The 9,843-nt window shown below is 45.3% G+C and overlaps 1 protein-coding gene across 1 annotated transcript; it reads right to left on the bottom strand.

Moving 5' to 3' along the window:
* Positions 1 to 5,398, bottom strand: LOC117850879 (UDP-glucuronate:xylan alpha-glucuronosyltransferase 1). The gene is made up of 5 exons (XM_034732763.2): positions 5,125 to 5,398; positions 4,362 to 4,525; positions 2,352 to 2,549; positions 1,605 to 2,242; positions 1 to 1,424 (listed from the first exon to the last, which is right to left on the bottom strand). Exons 2-5 carry the CDS (start codon positions 4,400 to 4,402, stop codon positions 406 to 408), a joined length of 1,896 nt encoding a protein of 631 aa, XP_034588654.1. The 5' UTR covers positions 4,403 to 4,525; positions 5,125 to 5,398; the 3' UTR covers positions 1 to 405.
* Positions 5,399 to 9,843: the final 4,445 nt, after the last annotated feature.

Raw genomic sequence — 9,843 nt, 5'->3', positions numbered from 1 at the left:
TTGAATTGGCAAAAATCTGCATGTCTAGTATTACAGTGCATTGTTCTGTTTCTGCACTGCCGGTAAGGTGTCGAACTATACAAGTCAGGCGGTGTACACTGTACAACTAGCCATATTTTTTCATGCAGTAATCCTTATTATTGCCGCCCTATACAAATGCATTTTCTCACACACGCTCACAGAATTTCAGCAGGGAAATTTACATGCACCAGTAACTTATTATCTCAGCCAACCCAAAAGAATCGTTACCTATCGAGGCAGGCCGGCAGCTGATATAGAGCCAAGCCATGACAGCAGCAGGGAGGGGTGTATTTTGTATAGCAAAGACCTAAGCATAGCCAACTATACAAGCTATTGCTATGCATGTATGGTTGCCACATCGGAAGTTGTTTGTATATCTACAGATCATGAGCTTGCCAAGCTCGGCGTCGTCACCGTCGCAGGGCTGCTCTTCGTCCTGTTATTGCTCTCGCCCCAATGCCAGAGCATGCTCTCCCAGAAGCAGAACTTCTCAAAGCAGGTCTTCAGCCTGGGGTCGGTGATGTTGCGGCGCCAATGGCCGTCTTCAGAGTTGGCCTTCTCAGCCTGCCTCCGGTCCCACTCCAGGCCGGCCTTCTGCCGTGTCCTCAGGAGGCAGTAGGACTGGAGCTTCCGTGGCATCTTGTCATGCACCTTCCACCACCGTGCGTGCGCGACATCGCTAGCGAATTCACGCATTGCGGCGTTGTTCCAGTTGCAGTCATAGTCCCTGAAGCACAGCCACGGCTTCAGGCCTAGGTAGTGGAGGACATAGAGCATCGGGGGGTCTGCGCCAAACAGCTGGGTCTTCTTCGCCTTCATTTCCTCATCGTCGCCCTCCCAGAAGTGCTTCAGGAAGTTCATGTGCTTGGGGATGCGGTGCCACCATGTGAAAATCTCATTCAGGTAACCTTGATCTCCACCGTTGTACGACGTGATCTCGTTGATGTGGTCCATCAGCAGCTGGAACGTGCAGTTGGAAGGCTCTATGACCATGACACCGGAGTTGAAGAGCGTTGCGTTGTTGCCAGTTGCAGTGATCTCTGGCATTGCGAACAGGAAGTCAACATTCCTAAGAATGAGAAGGTCAGCATCGATGAAGATGATCTTGTCGTAGTCAGTCAGCTGCCACAGCCTGAACTTGCTGTAGTTCCACTCGTTGTAAGCATCACGCGTAGCTTTTGGGTTCCGGATTCTTTGGATTATTCTGACCTTCCACCCTGCAGCTTCCAAGCCTCTCCGGTGGTGATCACTTATGGTCTCATCAACAAGGATAACTAGATCCCTAGTTGATCCTGCTTGGCGAATGCTTTGAGCTGCTGAGATAGCGCCACAGACATATTCACTTGCTGAATGCAGTATTGTTGCATATGCTTCTCTTCGCCGATCTACTGAGAAAAGTCTCGCTGCAGCAATAAGAACAGATGTTACCTACTGGAAGTTTGTACTTATGATCAGAACAATAAGTAGAAACAGCATGGACACTTCACACAGGGTGCAAAAAAAATATTAAACATAAAAGAAAATATATTTGTGTGGAAAAAAGCTGTATCGAGTGTGCTGCGCTTAGTAAATAAGCGACTTACATTTTGCTTTGAGCGGAACAGCAAGCTCACAGGATCCAACTGGAAGCCTGAGCTTTTCCCTTAATGCTTTCGAGTCAGGACTATATAACCAAGCATTGCCTTCATGTCTCACAAGGTTCTTGCAAGGGAAGAGATTCGGAATTGGGAAGCAGTCGCTTACAAAAAGCACATGAACCTTGTGGTTGCGCTTCGAAGAGGCCACAGCCAATTTTGCTGCTGAGAGCTGCAAATGGAGTCGTGCAACATCTCTTGACCAACCAGCAACACGGGTACAAGGAAGCTTCACGGCAATGACATCAAAGCGTACGCCTCTTCGAACATTAGGCTCAGGAAGAGATGGACAAGAGGGTATCTCAGTTTCTTCCTCCTCATCGATCCATTCAGGATACAGTGTCCGCCAAGTAATGCTGTCCTTGGCATGCTCAAGTCTTATAGTGGAAACATGGCTGTCCGGGAACAACTGTGTCCAAGACCCATACTCGGTGCTATTAAAATTCAAGAGTCCAACTCTGAGATCTTGATTCCCACTTTTTAGATTTCTCAATGCTCTATATACATCCTCCCACTGAACATCAACAGATGACGCATATCGTGGGTCAGAATTTGTTTTGTCCCACATCCAGCCTACATCCACGTACCTGCAAAGCATATATATGAACTAGATGAGACCATAGTCATAGGTTTATAGGCATTGCAAATTTTGCCACAACAGAAATATTTTAGCAAAACTAATTGTATTGTACTAACCGGGAGGCTGACTGCAATTGGTGCTCATATAAGGTTGGGGTTATGAGGGTAAGAACTGTTGCAGAAATGATAGCTATTATCAAGATTTTCAAAGATTTGAACTTGCAACCACAGTTCTTTTCAAGGACCAGAACTTCAAAACTTTCGACATCTTTGAAGCTTTTGCTTTTGGAGGTCCTTCTCTTAGTTGCGTCCTCACTGCAGAAGGTAGAAAGCAAACTTAGTCGTGAAAAACAATAGCTCCTTTATCAGACAAGATCAGCCATCAAAGTACTATGCCTGACACGTGGAATTCAGAATGGAATTCAATGGAGACATCTTTCTTAGCTCGCTTTGCCAAATAAAATAAAATACCAAATGCTGATTCTACAAGAAGACAGATTCTGAAGTTCCTTCTTGAACACAAAGGTATATGTCATTTTCTTCCTTTTCACTTTGATTTGCGTCATAATCACGGAGAGGTAAAAACATGATCGCTTGAAAGCGAAAACCAATATGTATAGGCAAGGTAAAACGGTTAGATGACCATCTTTGTATGAGACAATTAGACAAATGGCCATCTCTTTTAGGGAAGCACTAATGCTTTTAGTAAAGAGGTCATCAGCACAAATGGAAACTTAAGTAACCAAAACGTTTCATGAAGCACTTGCTACGAACAACTGCAAGAATACTGAACACAGCAGCTACAACTGGTAAACAAGCAACGCATTTAAGTCCTACTTTCCCCTATGATTAGGTCAGAAGATAGGCTAGATAACGTTTTCGTCTACAGGCAGTGCTATGATATCATCCTTTAGGTTTGTGGAATGCTGACAGGCACAGCCACTTTATGGGCAGAAAATGCATAGTAATGACAAATGAAAGCACTCAAAGCACACCCTTTTAAAAAGAGAAAAATGCAGTATACGGGATAGTTGGATGTGAGAGTGAGCCACACCAAAAGATGTTTGCCAATCAAAATAGGAAGTGTAAAGGAACTGAAAGCACGGAGCACCGAGAAAAATTCAGAGAAGAAAATCGCTAGGATCGGACTTGTATTTCACAACCTTCCTGCTCCATTCACCAGCCACAATTTTAAGGAACAATAAGCATCAGCACATATTACTGTACTGAATCGCAAAGGCAGCTTTGTACCTAACTCATCACATGGCCTTGACCGATTCTCCAAATCCGAAGCATGATTAGCTATTTGACACTGTTGCGATTCGCGGGCCGGGGGACGTTTAGGATCGGGCATCCACCAACAGTCGCTAAAAATTCAGACTAACAGATAGCACTACCGTCAGACTAACTGCTAGCACTACCGTGCAGATAATCGGATGATCCAAGCGTGCTGAAATCATCCGTCGGCAGCACACGCCAAGGCCACGTCTTTTACACGTCAGGCGTCTGCCAAAATCGGAAGCCCAGTGCCACAAGTCAGCATCGCAGCAGAGGACAGCGGTCGCCGACAGCCGACCAGGTAAAACGAGCGGCGAAAACGAGAACGCCACCCTGTGGAGACGGACGCGTCCGGGAATTCGATGGATTGGCGAGGAAGACGAGCAGCCCATGGGGTCAACTAGGGACAGTCGATAGTGCGGAGAGGACTGGAGGAGAATAGGAGATCACCAAGCGAGATAAGCAGGCTGTTAATGATCACATAATGGTGTTGGACGGACATAATCGGCAAGCTAGAGATGTGATATTGAGTGCTGATCAGTAACCACTGGAGGATTGGATTGATGGGAGCACAGGGGAGATTTCTTGCCGTTAATGCGAGACCGAAGCGAGGAGGCATAACCACCAACCACTACGGCGCCAGCAGTTAAGAAGACGGAGAGGCGGAGCGACGCGTCACCGCTGTCGTCGTCGTCGTCTTCCTCCGGCTGGTCGGGTCGGGTCAGGTCGGACGGAGCTATCTAATGCGGCATGCAGAGCCCGCCGGTGCGGCGTGGAAGAAGAAAGAACGAAAGAAAAAGGAAACAGCTTTGGTTGGGATCGAGGGAGGGAGGGGGCGAGAGATCTTACGGGGCGCCGGAGGGGCGGTAGCGCGGCTCCAATGGTCCCATCGGTGCTCGTCGCGCCGCCGCTCACGCTTCCCTCTCCTGAGAAGGAAGGGAAGGGAAGGTAATCACCCGCCGTATCGCCGCCTCGGCCTCGGCCGCTGCCGCCGCCGTTGCGCCGCTTCACACCTGGAGAAATTGCAACACGAAGCAGAGCGGCAATGTCATGTGAAACATGCAGGCCACCGGAACCAGGACAAGCGCCCTAGTAGCAAACAACAACAGAAATATATAAAGTGAAAATGATAGAGAATGGATGCCAGCATTAATTCCTCGAGAGAGAGAGAGAAAAACAGAAGCAAAGAAGCGAAAAAGCATTAACGTGGCGCGTCACGAACGCAGAACACGGAACAGGGCAGGGAGGAGAGCAAGGAAGAACTGTGCCACCGTACAACAGGGAGCAGAGGAAGAAAAAGAAAAGGCGAAGGAACCGGGAGTTGGAGACCCAACGCAGACATGGCTCTGACACAGGCCAGCCGAGCATCGGAAACCCCGAGAAAACAAATAAACAAACCGCGAAAAAAAAAAGAGAGCGGAAAAGAGAGCGGGAACGAGGATCAAGTCGTGAAGCGAATGCTGGCGCCATTCCAGAACCAAGAACTCATCAGGCAGCAGGGCTCTGAATTCACAGGAGCTGAAGAACACCTCGAAACCAAATCGAAACCACAAGGGCCGAGAACAACACACGGAGAGAACAGCCGGGGAAGGGAAGAGCGCGGTGGTGTTACCCGGCTCAATCCGCGAGAGGGAGGAAGGCGTGGCTGCTTCGCTGGCGCTCGCGCGCTTTCTCTCTCTGGAAGAACTCGGTGTGGTGTGTGCTCAGGAGGGGGGAGAAGCTTTATATATGTGTAGGAGGATGAATTGCGCAATCCAGCGCGGGGGAGACGGAACGGAGGATGCGACTGCGGGCGGTAGCAGTAGCAGCCGCGCGAGGGGCGGCAATGGCGATGGATTTTCTCGGGCCTCTGCCAATTATTAGGCGCGCGCCCCTGGCCTGTACTCTACGGGTCAAGGCCTAATCTCTATGACTAGAAGGGGGGTCATGCGCTATCCGGGAGACGAGAGAATAATAACGCATGCCAATAGATTTTGGTGGGAAATTTGCCTTGCAAGAATTAATGTTTTCTATGGAAAAGGCATCCAAATTTCTGCTCTAGTTCAACGAGCGAAGTCGTTCTATCTTGAGATATCTTTTTTGGAAGGGAGATATGTACAACCATTATGTACTGATCATCCACACTCTATCTTAATGGTTGTAGATTGAACGATGCACTCATGCAGGCCAGAAACAATCTGCAAATGCATATATGTTTTTTCAATATATTTAATGATGTTTTGAAGTAGTAATAGTAATACGTACTTCCTCATTTAATTTTAGAAACATTAATTTATTAGGAAGTCAACATGGATTTCAATATAAACTTTAAATAGCAATATCTATTCAAAAATATATATATTATCTTAAGGGTCTATATCCTTATAAGGTGATTTAGATATTGCTTATCGTTAAGCCTCTCCTTTTGGACAATTGGATCTACATTGAATTGTTGAGATTAACCTCTAGAACATTTTCATTTGACATGGGGCATTTTTTTCTTTAGCGAATCTTTTTTTCTTGAGCGGAACACTTATTTGTCTTAAGCAAAACATTAATAAATGCAATTGATGAAAATATCAACAACCTACTATTAAGCTAATTGATTCATAATTGATTCTAGTAATACCGATCTCCTATACAAAATTCTAAATATTTTTAATCAAAAATAAAATTTTGACTTAGGACAAAGGATGATTAATTTGTTTATGCAAAACAAAGATGCCGACACTCACACTAATATAAGCTGATAGGCACGCGCACACTAGCCCCACGCAAATATGAGGTTGGACTTATTAGGTTTTAAGATTGATGAAGCTACCATAAGACACGTCGTCCATCATTATCCATACTTGGTACTTAGGTTAGATCTCTTGTGGATAGAGGGTACCACCTTCGCTATCTAACTAAGTTATTGTTCTATTGAACTTACATATGTGATTAAAAGACGTCTGTGGAACCAAATTATACCTTTTGGAGGATACGATTCACAATGTAGTAAGAAAAATATTTTTCATATTCAAAAATGTATGTCAACAAAATCGGATAAAAAGTGCAGTATGAGACTACTACTACCTTTTCAGCACAAGTTTAAAGAAACAGCAAAATGCTTCACTACAAGTGACGAGTGTATTCAAAGGGCTAGTTACCACCTTTTTATTACTAACAACAACAGGCACGAAGTTAAGGGCCGTTTCATTGGTTCCTTGGTGCCCTATAAGGTATGGAGAATTGGAGAAGCAATGGGAGATGGTGAGCGTTCTGTTGTGGCAGTAAAATGCAAAGGCGTAGCTGCTTTGACTATGTAGAGATATAGGCAGGGTAGAGTGTAGCAAGGCAACCTCGAACAACACTAGAAGTTAGGGTGGTTGCTCGGGGGCCGCTAGGAAGATGGGAGTCGACTAGGATGGTAAAGGAAGGGTGGAGGAGCATGCTGGGTCTCTAGAGCCTAAACAAAGCATCATAAAAAATTGAAAATCCAATAGAAATTCAATACCAAAATGCAATCTAACTCAAAAAATACTTAGTCTGATTTACCATCAAAGTTGTACCATGAATGCAGAATGGGTGGATCCAGCGTGGGGGCTGGAGCCCCTACCCATGAAGTTCATGGAGCCCCCGAAACGCACCCCCCCCACCACCACCAAAACCTTCAGCCATAGATGAGGAGGAGGAGGAGGAAGAAGAAGAAGAAGAAGAGAAACAGATGAGGGAGATAGAGGAAGGGGAAGATGAGCACCCCTCCTTTCACAATCTGGATCTGCCACTGGCAGAATCCCCTTAAATTTAAATACCACAGGCGAAAGAGCATGAGAGCTCTACATATACTTTGAAATAGAACAATTTCCTTTTCCTTGAGTGGAGTGAATTCAATTCTTGGGAATGTCTGCAAATATTTTTTTAGTGCACAATGAAAACATGAAAATTGTAGTAAGTAAGGCAATGCACTCATGGCAGTGGAGGGATGATGTACATACACGTGCTCACATTTCTACTGGATATGCACTGTGTTTGATGGTATTTGAAGCAATGACTGTTGATTAATACGATTTGGAAAAAAATCAAAAACAAAAAGTAGGTGAGTGGAGTATTCCGTTCATTGAAACATTCATGATGTCTTTGGATTGGTGGCCATCAGATTCTTTCCTTTAGGATTGTATAAGTAAAAAACGAACTAGTTCAATTCCTTGGTAGTTTGTAGCAATTGTTTCTTAATAAATCTTGAGGTTTGCAAAGAAACCTTGACAGTGGAAACAAAAATCACATGAGGTTGAGATTCAACATAAACCACCACCAAACACAGTAAAAATCAGTCAGCATTCACTGTGGCCTATAGTTTGTGGAGTCAAATTGGTTGAATTAGTCATAATTTCTCCGTCCTCTCTATGTAACTAGGGTCAATTTCTTTCCTTTTGTGAAATTAAGTACTTCCTCTGTCCCTTAATATCTGTCGTCGTGGGAAGCGTGTTGGTTAAACTTATTTAAATTTGACTACATTTGTAGAAAATATTAGCAACATTCATATTTTTAAATAAATTTATTATGAAAATAGATTCAACGATCTAATACTAATTATGTATCATAAATATTAATATTTTATATATATATTTGGTCAAAGTTGATTACATTTGAATTCTCGGGAAGTGAGAACGCGGATTTCATCAGTAAGTAGGGTAATGAGATATAACCTAAAAAGTTTTGAAAATGCTCCATTTGGTAAACAAAGGGCACGACATTTTGAACATGACACGGTTTCTAACATTTGCGATTGACCATTGTAAAATACAACAGAACTTCAACTCTATAAAAGTAGTATGTTTCAAGAAAAACTGACCGTGCCATAAAAATTGATTTTTTTTAAAAAAAAATTAGCCGGAACTTGACGGACGCGTCGAGTATGTTTCACGGACGGATGCATCAACGAACCAAAATAAGTCACGTCGAAATTGTGGAAAGCTTGGATGGAAGGTCTCGTTCGGTTTGAATTACAGCGCAGTCGCAGCGAAGAAACTTGCATAACATGGACGCCGACTCATGGAGTCATGGTGGCAACCCGCCCTCCCCTTTCGAGATTCCTGCGCGAACCACGCTTCCCGAGTTTGCCAAAAGCTCCGACCGACGACGCAGCGGCAGGCGGCAGCGCACCCCCATAATTGCGAAATCACTGCGGGCATGGTGGCACACTGGCACCGCATGGGGCTCTGGCCCTCTCGGAGATGGGGATCGCTCGCCCATCGTGCGCGCTCCGATCCCTTCCGGAATCGTGAAACCAGGAGGCGGGGGCGGCGGATCGGCCACCAGAGGTGAAGTGAGAGCGGGGCCGTGGGGCTCGGCGGCTCGCTTTCCCTCTCGTGCGTGCTCCGCTTGCCGCAGGTGAAGGGTGAATCCTGCTGGTTTTGGCTCGGTTTCTCTTCTCTCCGGTGCTGGGTGTCAGAGCTCCGAAAGGTCGCTGCTTCAGGTGGATCCTTGGTCTCGCTTTCGGTGGCATGTCGAATAATTTCGGTAACAAGCGCACGTCTTGTAAATATATCCAGTCATTGTTTATTTTCATACGGTTTTTCCTATTCAACCAAAATTTGATGCTGAACAACTTATGGCCGCTGGGATGTCCTCCAAAAAGGGCGCAATTATATGCATCATCATTTTTTAACCTTTTTTAGAAGCTTTTCTACAATCCACTAGGAAAGGCAGTGATTCTCTCCACGGAACATTGCGATCAAACGGGGTCGAGATGTCTTGGGCAGTGCTATTTTTACTGGCGTGCAGAGATACGAATTCACCGATTTGATGCCCGAAAGACGTTGGTTCTTTGCGCCAGAAAAAATAGCAGGCGGCCCAGTGTACCAGGCTTACGGCGATGGTAATAAAGAAACTTACCACATGCACGCACGCAAGGGCAGCCAGCTCACACAGGCTTGATGAATCCAACTCTGAAGTCTGAACTCTGAGGTACTCTGGACATGATCGTGTACTTGTGCGCCCTCATTGCGCCACCGACTCATTGGTACTACTATGGCAACAGTAAATTGGTAATTTGTCCGATCATGTCAGGCATACGCATCACACACGTCCTCTGATGGAATACAGCAATCAATCGTGTGTTGTGCTCCTGAGAAAAATGTGGCGATGAGACGGCGTATCACCCGTTCAGGACATATGCTGGATTTTTATCCAGCTTTGTGTCATTTCCTATGTGTGTAGCATCATCCTCTCAGAGTCTCAGGGCTCAGGCTTCAAACTGCCTTTCACACGAAAAGCCGGATGTGAGCCACATCTTCAGACTTCATATGATTTTTTCCTATGACATCGAATAATAGCCGGCGGTTGTAACCCATTATTTAAGAATTTTTAT

Source organism: Setaria viridis, chromosome 3, assembly GCF_005286985.2.
Source record: "Setaria viridis chromosome 3, Setaria_viridis_v4.0, whole genome shotgun sequence".
NCBI lineage: Eukaryota > Viridiplantae > Streptophyta > Magnoliopsida > Poales > Poaceae > Setaria > Setaria viridis.
The sequence above is the reverse complement of the archived record's forward strand: the minus strand, read 5'-3'. Positions and strand labels throughout refer to the sequence as shown.

Bases quoted from the DNA above. Each gene is read 5' to 3' on its own strand.
- LOC117850879 (XM_034732763.2), bottom strand. From the start codon at position 4,402: ATGGGACCATTGGAGCCGCGCTACCGCCCCTCCGGCGCCCC. The intron at 2,550-4,361 runs GTAAGATCTCTC...TACCTTCTGCAG, and splicing joins TACCGCCCCTCCGGCGCCCC to TGAGGACGCAACTAAGAGAA. The intron at 1,425-1,604 runs GTAAGTCGCTTA...TTATTGCTGCAG, and splicing joins TGTTCCGCTCAAAGCAAAAT to CGAGACTTTTCTCAGTAGAT.